This window comes from Anastrepha ludens, chromosome 2 (assembly GCF_028408465.1).
Source record: "Anastrepha ludens isolate Willacy chromosome 2, idAnaLude1.1, whole genome shotgun sequence".
In the NCBI taxonomy this organism is placed as follows: domain Eukaryota; kingdom Metazoa; phylum Arthropoda; class Insecta; order Diptera; family Tephritidae; genus Anastrepha; species Anastrepha ludens.
In genome coordinates this window covers 135,885,209-135,905,391 of record NC_071498.1, presented here as the reverse complement: position 1 = coordinate 135,905,391, position 20,183 = coordinate 135,885,209, and the positions used below count along the sequence as shown (strand labels likewise).

The 20,183-nt window shown below is 37.7% G+C and overlaps 3 protein-coding genes across 3 annotated transcripts; 2 read left to right on the top strand and 1 right to left on the bottom strand.

Moving 5' to 3' along the window:
• Positions 1–73: 73 nt before the first annotated feature.
• LOC128855404 (AP-2 complex subunit sigma) lies at positions 74–1,188 on the top strand. The gene is made up of 3 exons (XM_054090274.1): positions 74–196; positions 261–410; positions 588–1,188. Exons 1-3 carry the CDS (start codon positions 194–196, stop codon positions 861–863), a joined length of 429 nt encoding a protein of 142 aa, XP_053946249.1. The 5' UTR covers positions 74–193; the 3' UTR covers positions 864–1,188.
• A 1,529-nt stretch (positions 1,189–2,717) lies between these two features.
• On the top strand, positions 2,718–17,321 carry LOC128855403 (ras-related protein Rab-1A). Its single transcript, XM_054090273.1, has 5 exons — positions 2,718–3,140; positions 15,837–15,957; positions 16,028–16,075; positions 16,155–16,382; positions 16,456–17,321. The coding sequence occupies exons 1-5, from the start codon at positions 3,121–3,123 to the stop codon at positions 16,651–16,653; spliced, it is 615 nt and encodes a 204-aa protein (XP_053946248.1). The 5' UTR covers positions 2,718–3,120; the 3' UTR covers positions 16,654–17,321.
• A 590-nt stretch (positions 17,322–17,911) lies between these two features.
• Positions 17,912–19,975, bottom strand: LOC128855042 (pyrokinin-1 receptor-like). The gene is made up of 2 exons (XM_054089629.1): positions 19,836–19,975; positions 17,912–18,860 (listed from the first exon to the last, which is right to left on the bottom strand). Exons 1-2 carry the CDS (start codon positions 19,973–19,975, stop codon positions 17,912–17,914), a joined length of 1,089 nt encoding a protein of 362 aa, XP_053945604.1.
• Positions 19,976–20,183: the final 208 nt, after the last annotated feature.

Genomic DNA, 20,183 nt, shown 5'->3' with positions numbered 1-20,183 from the left:
AAATCGCAAAATATTAAGTGCCGTTTTCGGAAGTCGCCACCGTTAGTATCTGTACACTGTGCACAACACTGAATACGGGTTGTGCCTGCAACCCTGCTCATGCATATTATAAAAAAATCAGTGAAATTCATTATCAGAATTTTGACTGATTTGTTTGCTGCAGTAGCCAATAACACAAAAATCGTCGAAAATCATGGTAAGTAAGCAGTGCAACGCCCCTCCAAGTTAAATACTTATGTATGCAATTATTTCTTTGGCAGATACGATTTATTCTGATACAAAATCGCGCTGGCAAGACCCGTTTAGCAAAGTGGTATATGAACTTCGATGATGACGAGAAGCAAAAACTGATTGAAGAAGTACATGCAGTGGTGACAGTGCGTGATGCAAAGCACACAAATTTTGTCGAGGTGAGTGGAAAATGTACAAATTTTTTATTTTAATTTGGGCATGTAGCATTCTTAATTCTTGCCAGATTGACCTGGAGTAAGATCTGGGCAACACAACTTTTAAGGAATGTTTCATGTACCTATAAACATAAAATAATTTTCCTCTCTTGAACAAAGTTTGTATTTTTACATTGACAGTTTCGAAACTTCAAGATTGTGTACCGTCGTTATGCCGGCCTCTATTTCTGCATCTGCGTTGATGTTAACGACAATAATTTGTGCTACCTTGAAGCGATACACAATTTTGTGGAAGTACTCAATGAGTATTTCCATAATGTCTGTGAACTGGATCTAGTGTTCAACTTTTATAAAGTTTACACAGTAGTAGATGAAATGTTCTTAGCTGGAGAGATACGGGAAACGTCGCAGACAAAGGTGCTTAAACAATTATTGACTCTCAATTCGCTGGAATAAGAAGCTGCTGCCATCTACGCATTCCATTTATGTATGTTAATTCCAAAAATTAGTTATGCTACAAGCGTAATGTTAACCTAACAGATGGCGGAGTTTTTGATAGTCGAACCTCTGTTCTCGAATTTTTCATTTTTGTTCCCTACTATTATGTTAGTATATGTATATTTCTCAAGCTACTTGTTGGCCCATTTAGGTCATGGTACAAGTATTGGTTAAATAAAGTTATTATAGACATAATATAAATGAATGTGCATTACGTATATGCTCGCACTCAAAATCACAATGATATTTAAATAAACAAATATGAGTAGATATAAAATATGTATATACTTTGCAGTTACTTCTTTTGTTAATAATGTCCGTTGTATCCACCCTAACGGAGCGCGATTTAGATTCTTGTGCTGTCTAATTTCAGAAGTATGCATAATACCTACTAAACTAGACATACAGCATGGCTTTCTCAAAGGATCCTCGAGATGTGCAGGTACGAGAAGGGACCTTAAATCACTCTAACGATCTATTAAGTGGGCAAAATCTCATCTATAAGTACTTTACATTTTGTTCTATCCCTTTGTTGTTACATATGCAGACCTGCCTTTGCGTTGCTCTACTAAGTGCTGCAATCAAGTTGGTTTCTGATCCAAATGGAAACTGTTTTCAAATATTAGCCAGATGAGATTAATTGGTCAAGAATATTTTCTATATTGTGGTAATTGATCCATGCTAAGATAAATCTACATAAGGCGAATTCGCTACAGCAGCTGATCAAGGATGAGAGGGTTTTCTTAATTGTTTTCACCATGGCAGCTGATCAAGGATGAGCGATTTTTCTTAATTTTGTTCACCATGGCAGCTGATTTGTTATCATGGTAGGGATAACAACATCATTTACCAAGAATGATAGAATACAAGATTGCGCCGTTCGAATTCACTGCCACGTCATGCGCTGGGAATATACAAGCAAAAGGAAGGGAACTTAGTTGCTTGTGGAGAAGAAGAGTAAGCGAAAGCAATAGAAACTGCCAATTATATACATACACACACAATTTATCACACGGTACTCTATTTTCATTAGTTTGTTTAATTTTAATTTTCTCATTACAATATAAACAAATCAATCACTGAATATTTGCAAACAAGTAATTTCTCTTCCTTTTGTTTTTGTGTTTATTTGTTGCATATTATTAAGATAATAAGACGTAGCTGGTGATCGAAATCACGAAAAATAAAGTAACGGTTTTCGGAAGGCGCCACCTGCTGTATTCTATTCGCCTTGAACATTTATATATATTTTTTAACTTTGGTATTTGGTGGTTTGAATGCTACAATTTCAATAAGAATGTAAGTCGTGATGTAAAAAATACTAAAAATGGCGAATTTCGAAAACCGTTAGCCAGGCGAGGCCATGCCGACATTAAAACTGGCAAACAAATTACCAAGTGAAGAGAGGAAGAATAACGGAAAGCTAGAATGATAGAAAAATGGTGCTGGAAAACATATAGAAAACCTGCATTTGGGTGCTTTATTCAGTCTTATTTTCATAATTTAATACGTGGGACTCCAATTTCGTTATTTTGATTAGTTTAAAATTAAGAATATTGAGGTTTGATTCACGACAAATGTAGCGATCTGCGAATGGCGCGCACTCTGTATTCTCCACATCTTGATTAGAGCTCTTCTATTGTTAAGATGATAATACTTAAAATATTTCTATAACCTTGGCAGCCATAAAGCAATCGTTTATCGATAAGCAATTCGATTATATCACTCGTTCAACTGATGTGTCAGAAAATTGAGCTACTTTGTGTGTGTGCGACTAGGACAACAGAATGTAATTGATTGTGTGAAAGCGAGATGTACTAGTAAATTTTCTTCATCGTCATTTGTTCGTCGCCATTGTTCTTTCGTCGTCGTTGCCGTCGTTGAAAATTATCCAGCGAAAAATAAAAAGTTACAGCATTCATTTGCAATATATCTAGTAGAAAAGAATTTATTTAAAGTAAAAGAATAAGTTTCAAAATAAGGCCAATAAAAGATATTCACAGCTGTGTGAATCGCAGGAAATATAAATATAAAACTTCGCTGGGGTGAAATACAGCAGTGGAAAGTGTGGCTCAGCTGAAGAAAGAAAAAATCATTTGATTAGCGCAGTAGCAGACTAAAAACAACAGCTCAAATTCGTCTACGAGCAGAAAATTTAATAAAAGTTTTAGTTTTCCCAGAAAGCAGTCTAACGTAGCGAAAGTCATAGCAAAAAATGGCTATGAATCCAGAATAGTAAGTGCAGATATTTAATTCTATAATAATTTTGCATAATAATATTATATATACGTTTTAAATATTTTTGCGACGTCATTTTTCATTTTATTTGATATGATGATGACGCTCGATTTCGTCTATCCACGCCGTCACATTCACCGTCAACGTCGTACCACATACTATGAGCATCGAATAACTCTTCGTGGCAGTCTGCGCTCATATGTAGGGAGTGTTTACATTTGATGCAGGAATTTAATACGAAAATATCATTTAAAGTCGATATCAAATCATAGCTGGAACTGCAGTTGTACAATGTTTAAATGGTTTGGGAATAATTGTTATTAACAATATTGCCTAATTGCAAATAGTGAAGTTTTATGCTATGGAATTATGGGGCGGATGAGTCACTAGTTAAAAAGAGATCTACTATATACGGTTCTCTCTGAGCTATTCACTCAATCATAGACTCTGCCCTCGCCTTGATTGGGAGCATTAACAACTGATTACAACCTGCCACCTTGCTTCGCTCGCTTTATTCTCTGTTTTGTGTATTGAACTTTTCGTTTTGATCTCTATAACTCCATACCTACCCTGTCGAATTGTTGTGTTATGTATTAGAGGAGGAACAATTTAAACTAAACACATACATATATACATATATGATGAGTGAAAAGGCATTTTGTATGCATTTACATCAAATGCATTTTGATAGCGAAAACTTTCTGGGCAAAGTATTCCCAAGGTTTAACAGTTGAAAAGAATTTCCAAATGTTATTAACACTTTCGAAAGGTTGCTGCAATTATTTCTAAGTCCTGGCACTGAATAAATATATATATACAGTGAATTCGTATTAATATTAATATTAAATATATGACCATTTCAAAATATGAACACTTTTTCCCCACCATTGGCTGCTACTCTAAAATATGAATTTATTGCGAAAGCTCTAAAATATGAACATATACTTTTTTTTTTAATTTTCAGGCGCTTGGTAACTCGGGAAATTTTATAGTTATTTCCGTTTAAAATGCCTCTATAATAATTTAAGAAAAAAATAAACACAAAAAAGCGCAATTTTTTGAATTTAAGAGAAAAATCAGAAATTTTTGATTTTTAGTCTAAAATATGTAGAATAACAGAAAATAATAAATGCCATCTCTAAATGTGTCAGCAGTAATTTTATTGGCCATAGTAAAAGGAAAACTATACGCCCTTCATAGTACACAACAACAAAAATGGAGGAGGTTGGTTTAGGTAGTTAGAAACTCTGCAACGTCGACCGGTTTATTTTGGAAACCTTTCCTACAAAAGACGAATGTGTCATCATTGGAAAAAAATCCGCTCCAAGTTCAAAGATGGAAGACAAAAAACTTGTTTGTGTTGTTCCAATCCGACAGCAACTCGTCAACTCAAGCTCCATGTGGGAAAATTCCTTTAACTACCATGTTCATTATCGACATTCTACGTCTGCTTGGATGACTATTGCTGCTATTTTCTCTATATGAGCGAGGGTTGCTATTAATATTTCTGACTTAACAATGGAACAATGAACTTTGGTGGTTGAAAATATTGTAATGGTTTTCAAAATATTCTCCATTATGATCGATGATCACTTTATTACTCGTTTGAACCAATTTTCGAATCTCATTGTCCAGTCGCATTTCAGTGATTGTTTTCAAATTGTGTGGGCGGGGTCCACTTGTGCGTGTTCACATTTTTTTTTATGTAAAACCTTATTGATGCTCGTCATACTAATGCCCAATGATGCCTCAATCTCAGGGTATGTGACATGATGATGTTGCTAAAAAAAAAAAGAATACGGTACACTAGACAGGGCTAGTATACTGGATAATGTTGATCCATCATTTCGCCCAGCTCATCAAGATTTTCTGGAACTTTTTCATCTGATTTTGGATGACCTTCCCGGACCATCCCGCGACAGTCGTTGCTACGTTACCGGGACGACCAGGATTTATATCCGGCCAAGGACTGTTATTTCAGCAACATCCCCAAACATTTATGGGAAATGTTTGTGCTGTTACAACAACAACAACCTCTACGGAATTCTTCGGAGGGCGAAGACGAGCATTTTCATTGTACCAGTTTTATACGACGGTGTTGTAACAGCATATACATACATTCCCCATACGTGCACGGGGAATACAAACTGACAATCCTTGGCTGGATATAAATCCGGGTCGTTCCGGTTACATGGGAACACGTAGATGTTTCTGTTATTGTTGTTGTTGTTGTTGTTTTAACAGTATTGGTAGCCCTGTCAGTGTAGGCATATCACCGGTCATCTTCGTCTAGCTCATCTAGGGGTAGGCCCAGGAAACATGCTGTTTCGAGAGGTTGGGTCCAGAGGGAGAGGGTTGTTAGATGATTCGGTTTTAGGGGCATGTGAAGAGGTGGTTAGTGTCATGCGGGGTAGCTTCACATGCCGGACATGAGTTTGGAATGTCGGGGTCGATTCTGGATATAAAGGAGTTTAACCTGCTACAGTATCCAGAACGTAGTTGTGCCAGTGTTACACGAGTCTCACGGGGAAGCTGGAGCTCTTCGTCTGCAATAGGTGGTGGTTGGACTACGATTACGGCATTCACAGGACTGGAGTTCATGAAGGTGGTGACGGTCTCCCGGTGGATGTCGTTTATTGACTGTCTAAATACTGTCCGGTCCAGTAGGTTGCGGTCAGTTTTGTCCTGGATTTCGTCAGCGTAGTCTAAAAGGTGTCTCCTGACGTGCCTGGGAGGCGGCTCAGGGTCAAGCAGGTGTCTGCAGGGGTGAAACCTGCGGTAACATCCCAGCAGGAACTGCTTGCTGAGCAGTTTGTTGTGCTCCACTACTAGGAGCATTTGTGTCTCGTTATGCAGGTGTTGAATGGGAGATATCAGGAGGCAACCGGTCGCTGTCCGAATGGCGGTATTTTGGCATGTCTGTAGCTTTATCCACTGCGTGTCACTAGTTCCAGGCGACCAGACAGGCGCAGCATTATTCAGAACCGGCCGACCAATTGCCTTAAATGTCGAAAGCAACAGTTCTTTGTCTTTGCCCCAAGTGCTGCCGGCCAGCGATTTGAAGACTTTGTTGCGATTTTGGAGGTTGTGTGCGCAGAGAAGGAGAGCAAACTGTCAAAGGTTACACCCAAAATTTTGGGGTTATTTACCGTCGGAATTGGTGTGTCGAGATGTAGAAGTTGAACAGCAAGGGAGAAAGGACACCACCCTGCGGTACACCTTGCTTAATCTTCCTCTGCTTTGATGTTTGATCCCGAAAAATCACTGACGAGTGCCGACCGCTCAGGGCTCAGGTAGTTTGCGGACCACTTCTTCAGCCCTGGCGGGAGTGTCGACTGATAAATATCATCTAGTAGCGTGGAATGGCTGACTGTATCGAAAGCCTTCTTCAGGTCCAACGCTACTAGGACTGTCCTCTCGCAGGGGCGGTTTTAGTTAAGCTCGCGGTTTATCTGGGATTGTAGATGTTTCTCTTTTCCTTCGTTGATCTGTTGCTGTTAGAATCCTTTCTTTCTGAAATTTTTAGAGAGTTCGCAATATCACCGCATATTTGCGCATCGGTTAAAATACAACGTCAATGATAATCTTACGAAAAACGTATGTTGTTGTTCTACCCTTCCCTTGGTAGCCGACCAAGAGTTCCCGCCCCAGAAAACTTGCCCTTTCTAGTGCACGGTACCTCACCGAATACACTTTTACATAACAAATACAACAAATAGTTAAATATGAATTGTAGAATTGCAAAATTGTTTTTGGTTATTATTTATTCAAACATAGGGGGAAACACAGAGGCAGGTAAATGTTTTGGGATCCCGTTCCTTGAAGATGACGCTTTTTTTCTTCTTCGCGATGGAAAATCTTGCAGTATCTTGCTGTTCCCGAGATTTCGAAATTTAGATTAGATGTATGAATGAGGTTTGCACTTCGACCTCATGGTTTTTTGTGCCATCTACACATACAGTACCTTAGCCAAGCCCAGTTCCCTTACTAAGATCAGGATAGAGATGGGTTAGATTGAGTGTATATGTTGTTGTTGTTGTAGCAGCATAAACATTCCCCATACTTACATACGGTGAATGCTGCTGGAGTGACAGTTCTTGGCCGGATATAAATCCGGGTCGTTTCGGTAACGTAGAACCGACTGTCGTGGTACGTGCCTTTCCTCTGGCTGCAGTTGGCCAAGATGTCTTAACCTTGTCCGCGCTATAGCGCTGCATTCCAGCAGAAGGTGCATTGGAGTCTCCTGGGATTGGTCGCAGAAACGGCAAGAGTCCGTAGACCAAATCCCGATCATGTGGAGATGACTTCGCAGTCTGCAGTGGCCTGTGAGGATGTCGGTGAGCATTCTCAGATTATCCTTGGGGAGGGAGGGTTATGAGTTACTTTTGGTTGTACCCTTCCGGTAAGGATTTCGAAATTTAAATAATCGATTTTCGTTGTTAAGGTTGGACTTGTTGCAGTATTGTTGCACTGCATGATTCACTTACATTTTGGCTTTGGTTTCTTGCAACAGCAACATATTAGGTGCACCGTCTCTGTCTTAATAACTACAAGCACTTTTGATTCAAATACTTCCACACTACTTTTTCTATCATCAATCGTGGTGTGTAGCTATAATACTGCTTCTACGAACAATCCCTGTGTTACTGCTGCACCAGCATCAAATAATCCATACATTTTTTGCTGCTGAAGTTAATGGGTACGGTTTTGGTTTTTCGCATTGCTTTTCACAAATCTTTGCAGATTTACGGTCGAATTTTAAAAAAGTCGGCGAAATAGAACTAGTTTTGGTTAAGTCGGAAATATTTTGAACTTCTACAACAAAAAACAACATTTTCATTTCGTCAGAAAAAAATTCCTTCAAGATACCAATTGCCATAAATTCTAACGAGGATTTCATTATGTGTCTTTAACCTTGTGCGTACACATTTATTTGATAGAAATTCTGCGTTTGGAGCGCATTTAATTTTGTGGATTAAAAGCAGTCAATTTTATGCCAGAATTCATTAATTTAATTTTATTCATGATATATACTCCTAGAATATATTTATATAACTTTAGGCAATTAAAAATAATGAAAATAAATTATCCGCATTTTTCCCCACTTACTGTAGGTTAACTTACCAAATCTTTCTGAAAATTAAAACATCTACAAAATAGGAAATAATACCTCATAAATGAAAATTTTTTGACCAAAAAATTATTAGTTTTTAACTATGAAGGTAATTTTTCTATACATGCACATGCGAATTTTTATTATGCATTAAAATTTTTGCAACATCCGAGTAAGTTTTGCGTTTGTTTTCAATATAAAAAATTGATATCTAAATATTTGAGTAAATGCTCTAATATGCAGTTGAACCAATTTTGCAGGCAATAAATGCTTGGGACCGGGCAGGCATTGAAGAAACCAGGTTTTCAAAAATTTCTGCCTTAGAATTTGGTGTGTGTTGAGCCACTCGGAATAATTTTCTGACCACGCCATATGCGATATTCTGAAATCTGCAAATATTTTCTGCCCTGCAAGAAACGAAATAGAGACAATTGACACTTTTCTTAACCATAAGTATAAAGTGTTCATCATTTCATCAACATAGAGTAAAGGGTACCGTATACGGAAACAAAAGCGTGCCCAGACCATTTGGGTTTCAGGATGTTTAACTGTTATCGCAACACAGCGTTCCCCTGGAAATCGGCGATCATACGGTAAATAGTCGTTGCAGTGCAAATTAAATCTGCTTTCATCCGATCATATTACCATTGTCCAATGCATTAAGGACCAGTTACGGTGCGTTTTTGCCCATTCACATCGAGCCAGTCTCACTTTTTTTAGACAAAAGTGGTTTTTGCGGGGGGTTTCCTTGTATTAAAGCGGTACTCCTGCAGCCTCCTGCGTACAGTTCTTAAACTTATGGCTACATTGCGTTGTTCCTTCAGGTGTCCCAATTTTTATGAAGTGTTTAAAACAATAATTTAAACAAATCCCACGATTAACACCTTCTCTTTGGGGATATGTTTTCCTCCTAGTTCCAACTCTACCCTGATCCTTTCAAATGATCATCCTGACTCTCTTTTTTTGAATAAATTTGTTACTGTTGGATGGCTACACACAACTTTTCTCGCTTTCTCGCAAATAAGAACTCATTATTTTTCTAAAGTAAAAAGCTAATTGCTTATATTTTTTTTAATCCACGATTTCTCACAAGCTCCTAAATACATTTGTCAATATTTTGCATTTTAATTTAAAATAAAAGCACTTGCGTAGATTTAAATAAAAATTTAAGGGGGGAGCCTGCTTTAGAGGCTCGATCGATTTTTTCGTGGATTTTTTGGGAAGGAAAGAAATATTCGATTGAAACGAAAATTTCTAGTTTTATTGTTATATATTTCAACAGTCTTCTCAAATTTTTTCATTAAAATATTATGTCATATTATGCCTGCATAATATTTTGCCGAGGCGCCTCGAGTGTGCATGTGTCGTGCAGCGGGAAAGAGGCAGGTCGCAATTTTCATCTGAAACCAAAAACCCAAAAAGTTTTTATTTTGGTATAGTATAGCTTCTAGGTTAACCAAGAAAATTAAACCAAAAGTGAGAAATTCAACCATTTTTCGCTAATTAAAAAAAAAAATAATTTTTTTGGAAAAACAAATTCACTTTAGATTGTTTAAAAAGTGGGTTAATCATAACTTACTTAAGGTTTTTTAGGTTCAACTAGAAGATAATTTAATTCCGAATACAATGTTATCTCGTTTCGATAGGACGTTTAACTTTTTCCCTATCTTTCCCGGCAATTAGGAAAAATCGCAAAATAAAAACCGAGAAATCGCACTTCAAGCGATCCGGCCGCTTGTATACCTGCTCGACGCTTGCTCACAATTTCTTCTGTAACTCCGAAAATATTTTGAATTTGCTTCTGAAATTTTGAGGACCCATTCTTGGATAGTTTGGGAAGACATTTATGCAAAAAAAAAAAATCGATTTTTTGAAGCCTCTAAAGCAGGGTCCCCCCTTAAATAATTTCGACTAGAATTTCTTTAACTACAGGTGAAATGCGTGTGGTATTTTTTAAATATTTGTTTTTTAAGGATTAAAGAATTGCTCAAAAGTTTTTCACCGCATTGATCAATACCAATATTTTCTTCAAAACTATCGCTATCACTTTGGCAAAATATGTTCTCTATTTCTGCGCTTATGATGACTTCTGTGGCTGTAACTAAAGCATCAGTTTTTTGGACTTTATATTATTTTATCTAAAGCAAACATATTTTTTGTTATTGACACTTATACCACTACCAGTCAAAATGACTGACGCAAGTTTCTAAGCGATGAAAATGCATTGGGGCAGCTCCACAATTATTAGGACTGCGGAAAACCATGATTCTGATGCACGACTTGTGGCGGTTCTTTGCTTTAACTTATTATTTATAGTTATCACCAGCAAATGGCAAAAGGAATGAAACGAATTAAACCTTCTGCATATTTGGAAAATCAAATTTGCATGTCTATGGAATGTATGGAATGTATTATTGTTATTATTAACATTTTTTGTTTTTAATTGATAAAGCCCATATATCTATTTATTTATTACAATGAGTATTCTTCATTTTATTTTGCCACTTTTAAAGGTAAATAAAAGCTGGTAACCTTTTGACTGGTTTTGGTTGAAATAGTTATATTCACACAGCTGCTAAATCTAGTGTTAATTCATATTCACTAAAGTACCTTTGTTTGGGTGATATTTCTTTCATTTTTTTTTTTTTGTTTTTAACAAATGCTTTGCCACATCGAAATCTATTATTATAATTTCAATTAAAAATACAGCCTGTGTCAGAAGAGAAGAACCGGTTTTTTCTTGTAACTTCAAGATATATTTCGTTCTGCTTTTTGCTGCATAATAGTCCCACTCAAGGGCTACGATGCCAGTGCTAACTCAGGTTAGTGTCGTTCGAAACTTTCCCGAAAGCGCAACCAAACAAAAATGAGTGAGAAGTACGCGAAACGTTTTGAGGCGGTATTTTTATGCACGCATTCAAAAGGGCCGAAATTATCTTAAGCCGCGGCTGCAAAAGTTATTAAAAAATCAAAAAAGTTTGTTGTGATGTGGAATCAGCGATATAAGGTGTACAAAAATGTTGATGACTTTTCCGAGCGCGGCTTGACACGAGTGACGACAAAAAAGCAGGCTAAAGCGATCGTCCAACTTTTTAAGCGGGACCCTTCTTTGAGACTACGCCAAGCACGATCAGTTCTTGCTAAAAAGGGAATAGATGTGAGTATCAACAGCCTCGAACGTCGACTGAAGGAGGCGATCATATCCTACCGTCCCACATCATCAAAACCACTGCTCTCACAAAAACACTTTGAGAAACAACAAAACAAGAAAATGGCGTCACAGTATTGGACTGGCCTTCCCAGTCCCCAGACGCCAACCCCATCGAAAATGTGTGGGGAACTATGAAAACACATCTTGCCGGAAGGCAAGCCATGGTTTAAGGGGTTATACGCAGTTATGACTTTCAAAAAAATCGATTTTTTTTATTGCATTTTTGTAATGTACATATATTCAAAAGTATACGCACGAAATTTGAAGTAGATCTAAGCAATACTTTCGGAGTTATACCTAAATATGTAGAGATGCCTCGGCACGTTTTAAGGTAGGTATTGAAACTTTAAACGTGTTTTTTTCAAAACGGCATTTTTCAAGTCGGTGTACACGATATCTCGAAAACGGCTTGTTTGATCGGTCAACCGTTTTAACTCAATCTTTAAAGATACATTTTCTAGTAATTAATCGTTCCTTTTGTAAATCTGATACTTATTTTCCATTTTATAATCAATTTACGGCCAAATTTTAACGTAAAAATCGAAATCATTTCTTTTAAAAGCTGCCATTTTGTGAAAATTCACTATTTTGATTAGCCGAACGATTAATTACTAGATAATCTAATATATTAACAAAATTTGTTTGGTTTTTTGATTTCAGATAATCCAATCCTGAGTTACGATGTACACCGTAAATCGTCTTTTTTTAAAGGAGGTTCCAGAAATCGCCTGCAGCGCGCTCTATAATCAACATTTTCATAAATAAAAAATTTTGTTACGTTCTTGAAGGATGCTTTTATAACCGCCAAAAATTTTCAAATTAAAATATTCTGAAGTTTCTTCAGGATAAATCCTTGACAACCCGTCTTTTATTTGCTTCATAACTGCGTTTAACCCCTTAAAGCAACTCGGGCGTCAAGTTCGCAAAATTTAGTCTTGTTTGTGGACGAGCTACGCAGAAAAGCTGGTTTAAAGCATGAAGAAGATACTAGGCTATACTCGACAATGATGAAGCCTACAAGGCTTATTGAGTAATTGTGACTCGTAGTTTTGTACATACTTTCATGCAAAAAAATTTCAAATATATAGGGTTATTTAATAAGAGGTTATTTTGATATTTAAAGAAAAATGCTATTTTTTAATATAAATGATCATTATAAAGAGGAAGGTATGCCGTTAATAGTGGAAAATAACATCAGGCAAATGACCACCACGACCACGCTTACAGGAAAATATCCTTTTCATGAAATTTACCATAACTGAATTGCAAAATGGACGCACTATGTCCTCGATAGCCTCACGAATTCCATCTTTGAGGTCTGGAATCGACCCTGGGCTGTTGGCGTAGACCTTCTCTTTCAAGTGGTCCCAAAGAAAAAAGTCATAAGGTGCTAAATTACTAGATCTCGGTGGCCAATTGTGATCACCTCTTCGAGAGATAACACGGTCCGGAAACTTTTCCCGTAAAAGATTAATGGTTTCGATGCTTGTGTGGCACATAGCGCCGTCTTGTTGAAAATAAACGTTGTCCAGATCAATATACTCCAATTACGGCCGTAAAAAATCGTGAATCATCTGTCCTGTTTAAAACCTAACACCTGTTATTGGAAAACCCTTTATATCTTTTATACTTCATGAATAATCGCGGTTTCTTTTTTCTGACACAAACTGTATATATAATAAAAACAAAAATAATTTTCCGTCATTGCGAAAGTCGAATGTTTATTAATTTTAATTTCATTAAAACTTCATGGACCAAAGCTAAAGGGTATTTCAAAAGTGGCACGTACATGTTGGTAGCGAATAATTCCTAGACGGTACCTTTTTTGTATACCAAATTTGACATTTGTCAAGTAGGCAGATGCACAATTTTACAAGAACAAGGCATTAAAATTGATTGAAATCTTTGAATTAAAATAGTCGATCTTTAAAAACAACATATCGCAAAATTCGTGATTTTTTTTCGTGGAAATAATCGTCCAAATGAATCGGCAATTCAATTTTCCTTCAAAAAATTGTAAGAAACTGGTTCTGTCGAGGATAGAAAAAGAGCTGTCAGGCCAAAAAACTGAACGTTCAGTTGAGACTATTGCTGCTGTAACGCAGAGTGTTGCTGAACAACCTTTCAACGTTTAGAAAACGAATCTACATTTTTAGTTTACAACAACATCTAGGCGCATCTTTTGAAAGACCTTTTAATATTATTATTATAAATGTATATTTATGCACTGCGACCTTAAAAGATATATTGTGCAGCCATGTAGCCTACTCAAACAGTTTTAGGCTATTAATAAATTCTATAACTGCTGTAGGCTTAGTTTCTACCAGGAGGTAGAATTTCTACCCAGGTAATTTAGTCTGCGTTGTGCCACTACTGGTAGTCGCATAGAACATATTCTGTTGCTTCTTATGCGTTTTTACACATTCTACAAGAATCATTTTTTACCAAATCAATTATTTTCATGTGGTAAATAAGTTTACAATGTCCTGTTAATAGTTCAGTGTAAAGTTGGATGTCATTTCTACTGAGACTTAGGGATTGCCTCTACCTTTATACGTTCTGGATCAATGAGTCTTTTTTTTTTATTGCTGCATGGCCGTTAGGGCTCTCCAGTATTCGATTAGAAAGACCATTTTGAAGCTGTTAATTACCCCGCAAAAGGTTCAGGACCTATAAAGGGAGTGTTTGCACCCTTTTTCGCTGAAGTGTCCCCAATTTCATTACCTTCGTGCCCCTCAGATCCCGGTACCTACATCAGCGTAACAAAGTTTCTTTATGCTAGACCAACCTTGATTTGAATGAGAAGCTATCAAGCGATTGTAGAGCTGCTTGACTGTCAGTGAGAATGTTGATATTGACGCCACGCGTGCTTCTACGCAGTCATTCTCTGTCACATAGCTCTAAGTTGTGGATCTCCGCCTTTTGAAATGTGGTCCGATAATCCCCGCACCGGCACTGCCGTCTCCATTTTGGGCCCATCAGTAAATCACACCTGTGAGCACTGTTATAAAGATGTTTCATAATTTCTCCACGCTGAGCGATCACTGATGACCAGCTCGAAATTCTTGCAGAGCTCTAGTGTTCTTTTCATCTTGTCATAGACAGTCTGGCACGGAGAGTTCAGGATTGAACCCAGAACTCTTACATGCCCTGAAAGATTGTCTTCTTTAAGATGAAATAGATTAAGAAGCCTTAGAGCTAAAGTAGTTGCCGACCGTTTGGCTACAAGTTGGAGTGGAAATTGTCCAGTGACCATTCCTAAAACCGTTGTGCGACAAGTTCGCATTGCTCTCGATACGCTCAGACAGGCTATTCTGTATATCTTGTTAAGTGTCATCTGAGTTTTAATTTGGCCTACTTTTGGCCACCATACCAAAGAGACGTAGGTGATCATTGGTACTATTATTGTCTTATAAGACCATGTCATCAGAGGCCGCGGGCGCCATGTTTTGACTCGTGTATGTTGCTTTCAAAGCTTTATTTGTGATGTACCATAAATGATTTTTCCAGGCCAATGTTTTATCCAAGATTACTTCCAGATACTTCATATCGTCGGATAGACGTAAGGTTTCACTCCCTAGTTTTAAGGTACCTAAACCAAGCCTAAACCGCCGTAGCCGAATGGGTTGGTGCGCGACTACCATTCGGAATTCACAGAGAGAACGTTGGTTCGAATCTCTGTGAAGCTCCACGATTAAGAAAAACATTTTTCTAATAGCGGTCGCTCCTCGGCAGTCAATGGCAAACATCCGAGTGTATTTCTGCCATGAAAAAGCTCCTCATAAAAATATCTGCCGTTCGGGGTCGGCTTGAAACTGTAGGTCCCTCCATTTGTGGAATAACATCAAGACGCACACCACAAATAGGAGGAGGAGCTCGGCCAAACACCCAAAAAGGGTGTACGCGCCAATTATATATATATATAAACCTAGCTTCCTTCTTCGGGTGAAGGGTACCACACAAGTTTGGTTTGGATTTATCAAAAGTTTTATGTATCTATAATTTGTGCCTTGATTGGGTGTTTGTCCGAACTCCTGTGTCTTGAAGTTATTCCAAAAATACGCACTAAATGTATTCCTATGTGGAAAAGAGCCAAATATTTGTAAAACTTAACCTGGGTATAGTTAATTAGCGGATCAGTACCTGTATGGATGTAGGTGTTTAAAATTGTGTTTATTGACGTGTGATCGCAGATTGTTCGTGGCATTTCACGCAAGGGTCTGATCACATTTTCAAAACAAGCAAATAGTACAAAGCAATAGTAAAAGCGACAAAGCTCTGATCATATTCTATAACTTTTCAAGTGAAAAAAATTTACTATATTTATTTTAGTAACCTATTTTAGCTAATCCAATTTTATTGTTCACAGCGATTACTTGTTCAAACTTCTACTGATCGGTGACTCTGGCGTAGGAAAATCTTGTCTTTTGTTGCGATTTGCCGACGACACATATACAGAGAGTTACATCAGCACAATCGGAGTTGATTTTGTAAGTACATTTTGCATGAGAAATATATGAAATCCTGTGTATGCCTAATGCGAATTTTATTAATTTACAGAAAATCAGAACCATTGAATTGGACGGCAAAACTATAAAGTTGCAAATTGTATGTAGCCAAACTGCAGTGTCGTATTGTTAAAACGTCAGAAAAACTAATATATTTTATTCTTTTATATTTTGAACAGTGGGATACCGCTGGACAGGAGCGTTTCCGTACAATCACTTCGTCATATTATCGTGGCGCTCACGGTATTATAGTTGTGTACGATTGCACAGACCAGGAGTCTTTTAACAATGTAAAGCAATGGCTAGAGGAAATCGAGCGATATGCTTGCGAAAATGTGAACAAGTTGTTGGTGGGCAACAAATGTGATTTGACCACAAAGAAAGTCGTCGATACAACAACAGCTGCGGTAATTTGTTCGCATTTAGGCCACCCTATACTATAGAATTAATTTTTCATTTGATTTTTTATTCCCTCTTTAGGAATATGCAAATCAATTAGGCATTCCATTTCTCGAAACATCAGCAAAAAATGCAACGAACGTTGAGCAGGCTTTTCTGACGATGGCTGCTGAGATAAAGAATCGTGTTGGGCCGCCTTCAAGTGCCACTGAGAATGCCAGTAAAGTTAAAATTGATCAAGGACGTCCAGTGGAAAACACCAAGTCCGGTTGCTGCTGAATAACTCCGAATGTGAAAACATATACACACATTATTTTATTATACTAAAATACAAAAAAAACAAAAAATTGAAAATAAAAAAGGTATCACAACAAAGATGGTGATGATAAAGAAACAAATGATTATGCTGCTGAGCTAATACATTTGTAATGCGATGGTAACGATAATGACACAGATGAAAATGGGAACACAATTTACGATGATAACAACAAAGAAGCATAATAAATAAAAAAAAGATCACATTTTTTTAAGTACATAGCAACATGAAGTAATGTTATGACGGCGAACCTATAAAACAAACCACAACAAACAGCGCGAAAAACTTTAAGTAAGATACTTATAACTAATGTTTAAATGAAACCTAAATGTAAACAAAAGCGTAAATACGGAGGGAATGAAAATGCAAACAGATGTGGGGGCGAAAGTGTGAGCGTATCATATTAATGAAGTTATGATGTAGTGTCTTTTCGGGCGTCTGAAATTTCCCCTACCATTTTATAATTATTAAAAATCCATAGTATATAAAATTTTGTGTTTTTAAGCCAATTCGATAGTCCAGCTGACCACTATTGGTTGTCTGGGCAACTGAATTGCTGCAAATATTAGTTTATTTACTTAATAAATAAAAAGTACATACGACATACGCAATTTAATTGAAAATAGTTAAATGAATGTTGTTTTTTTATGCTCTAGAGGAGATGTACAAGAAGTACAAGAAGTTTGTGTATACCCAGTTTAAGAAATTGAAAAAGAAACCTGGAAGAAATTTAAAAAAGAAAACCTGGAACTGTTTAATTAGCGTAAAACTGGCAGGAATAAAATTTACGGCATACTCCACTTGAATTATTTCGTTAAAGCACTAATTTGTAAAGCAAAGTTTTCGGTGCTGACGATTCCCAGTTAAATTTTATGTACCATAACTCGTAGTCGAATCTTGACACAAGAGTTTTATACCCTCTTGGCTGGAAGTTCATTAAGTAATAATAGGAAGATTAATGATAATAATGGGCGATTTATTATATTGATTTATGAACTTAATTTCTATGATTATATTTTACAAACATTTCTTTGGGAAACCATTACATAATAATAACATTCATATAACATTTTATCCTTGGACCGCAAGCAGCTAGCTCCTTTTTACGAAAAATATTATTGACTTTGAGGTTTATCAGTCTTACTAAAAATGCATTTCATTTCGCATTGTACAAACATACATATATGGTACACATACACATAAATAAGTGTGTAGTCCACTTTAATTTTTCTCAAGCATTACAAATTCATCACTTTCCAATGGGCACGCACTTGTCACCGTACTTCGGGTTATATCGATAATTGCCGAACCTACGACCGATCGTTGAACCATAAGTGGCCGAACGGCATTTGCCGATACGCTACTGCTCCGCTCCGTGCCTGACGATGTGGAAATGGACGAGCTCACCACAAATGTTGATTCACGCTTGAATTTGAGACGTCGTTGGTCAAAAACTGCTGATTGCTTGGCTCTCATTTGACGCTGGCTATTTGCAGTCGTGGTTGTGGTTGCAGCTCCTCTATTACGGCGCCCGTTGGTACGTTCTGTGTTTCGGCCGCAGCAGGAGATAATTAAACGCCAGAATCCAGTGCGAAACTTCGATGACATCAGATTATAGAGTATTGGATTGAGGGCAGAATTCAGATAGAACATTATGCGACAGAAGTATAAGACACCATAATAACCATCAATGCCTAGATCGGCGATATCCTCCATGGGCGCAGCGATAACCCACAATGTGAAAGCACGGAAGGGCAAAAGACAAAGAAAGAAACTGGCAACTACGGCGACTAACATGAAAATCACTTGTTTGCGATGCTTGCGCATGCCGGTGCTTAGTTGTTGAGCGCCTGCGCTATTTTGCTGCGGCATTTGGAATGGTAGCTTATTCAGCGACTGCTGTCGCAGTATAACAGAGCTTAAGCAGGTGGTCGATGGTACGTGAGCGGCGGTGGTGGGTCGATGAAAGTCGATGTTGCGACGCAGAAGTTTGTATGCAATCGCGGTGTAGAGCAAAACCAGCACAATGAAGGGCAAAACAAAGAATATTGTAATGCAAGCAATAAAGTAGAAGGCTGACCAAAAAGTGTCCGCTGATGTGAAGCATACAGCCACCTCAGTGTCATCGTAGTAACGTTCCGTGCGAAAGGTGGCGATTAGAACGATAGGACTACCGATAGGCGGAAAGTAAAGGTAAAGTAAATGAGGAGATTAGTGGATAGAAGAGAAAAGAGATATTATTTACATAGATAGTTGTGTAGGTATATTAAAATGTATGTATGTATGTGCATCGATATTTTAAACAATTGAAACTATTTTGCTATGCTAGGGCATTCAGGCAGCGATCATGCAGCTCAGCAGAGTTCTTCTAAAATATTTGAAGCGCCATGCGGTCGCATCCACAAAATCAGCTTAATTATAAATACTTCTTAACTAAACATGAAACATCTCACACAACCATTGAAAATTTTTTGTATTAAATGAACATTGAAACGTTGTTGTAAGCTCTTTGCAAATGACTATGGTTAGTAAATGCGTTGGGTGCCACCCACCTCCTGGTGGTTTCTAACTAAAAATGTTATCCCATATTTTGCGGGACAGTCCACTTACCTTGAGCTTTTCTTTCCTTGTTCACTCCACTCGGGAGCATAGGGCCTCGACAAAACTCAGTCTTGCGTTGGTTTCGTTAATCTATTTAGCTTCCTGGCAGGGTAGGTGATTAGCCTGCCTCTACCAGTCCGAAATAGTGGAAAAGCCCACTTGTCGTTGCTTAGGAACAACGCCTTCTATGTTTCACATTTTTCTGTCAGAAGGATCGCACAGATGGTTGAGGACTTCGCTAAATTTGGTGTGCGTCTGCGCCATTACCGTGATTGCCCGCTTCCTCTTGATGGCGCCACTGATGACTGTGTCTTTTTCTTTGTTTTTTGCTTGTTTTATAAGCCACAATGCAACTGATGCGCTGACTTTTGTGCGGAAGTGCGAATTGGAAGGATAAGGTTTTTAGGGTTGAGGAATGAATTTATTTGTTTTTTTTTTTGTTTTTAGAAACTAGGAAAGTAGGTAAGTTTGGAAAAGTGCGAGGGTCGTGCTTTACGTGGGATTCGAGTCCACAACTTCTGGGATGGCAGGCTAGTGCACTTACGCTAGACTACCGAGGCCACCTTGAGCTAGTTCTACTTTAAATTTTATCAACTGCAATATTGAACACCATTCGACCAGATATTCACAATACGCCAGCTCTTGGAAAAGGCACATGACAGGAGAATCGACACACACCGTCATTTTGTCAATTTTAAAACAGCATTCGACAGTACGAAAATAGTTTCCTATATGTCGAGATGTCTGAATTTGGTATCTTCGCAAAACTACTACGGTTGTGCAAAATGACGTTGCTCCATACCAGCAACGCCGTCAGAATAGGGAAGAACGTCTTCGAGCCGTTTGATACCGAGCGAGTTTTCAGGCAGGGTGACTCGCTGTCGTGTAACTT

Bases quoted from the DNA above. Each gene is read 5' to 3' on its own strand.
- LOC128855404 (XM_054090274.1), top strand. The intron at 411-587 runs GTGAGTGGAAAA...TTACATTGACAG, and splicing joins AGCACACAAATTTTGTCGAG to TTTCGAAACTTCAAGATTGT.
- LOC128855403 (XM_054090273.1), top strand. From the start codon at position 3,121: ATGGCTATGAATCCAGAATA. The intron at 3,141-15,836 runs GTAAGTGCAGAT...TATTGTTCACAG, and splicing joins ATGGCTATGAATCCAGAATA to CGATTACTTGTTCAAACTTC. The intron at 16,383-16,455 runs GTAATTTGTTCG...TTCCCTCTTTAG, and splicing joins TCGATACAACAACAGCTGCG to GAATATGCAAATCAATTAGG.
- LOC128855042 (XM_054089629.1), bottom strand. From the start codon at position 19,975: ATGACGGTGTGTGTCGATTCTCCTGTCATGTGCCTTTTCCAAGAGCTG. The intron at 18,861-19,835 runs GTAAGTGCACTA...GCCTATCGGTAG, and splicing joins GGTGGCCTCGGTAGTCTAGC to TCCTATCGTTCTAATCGCCA.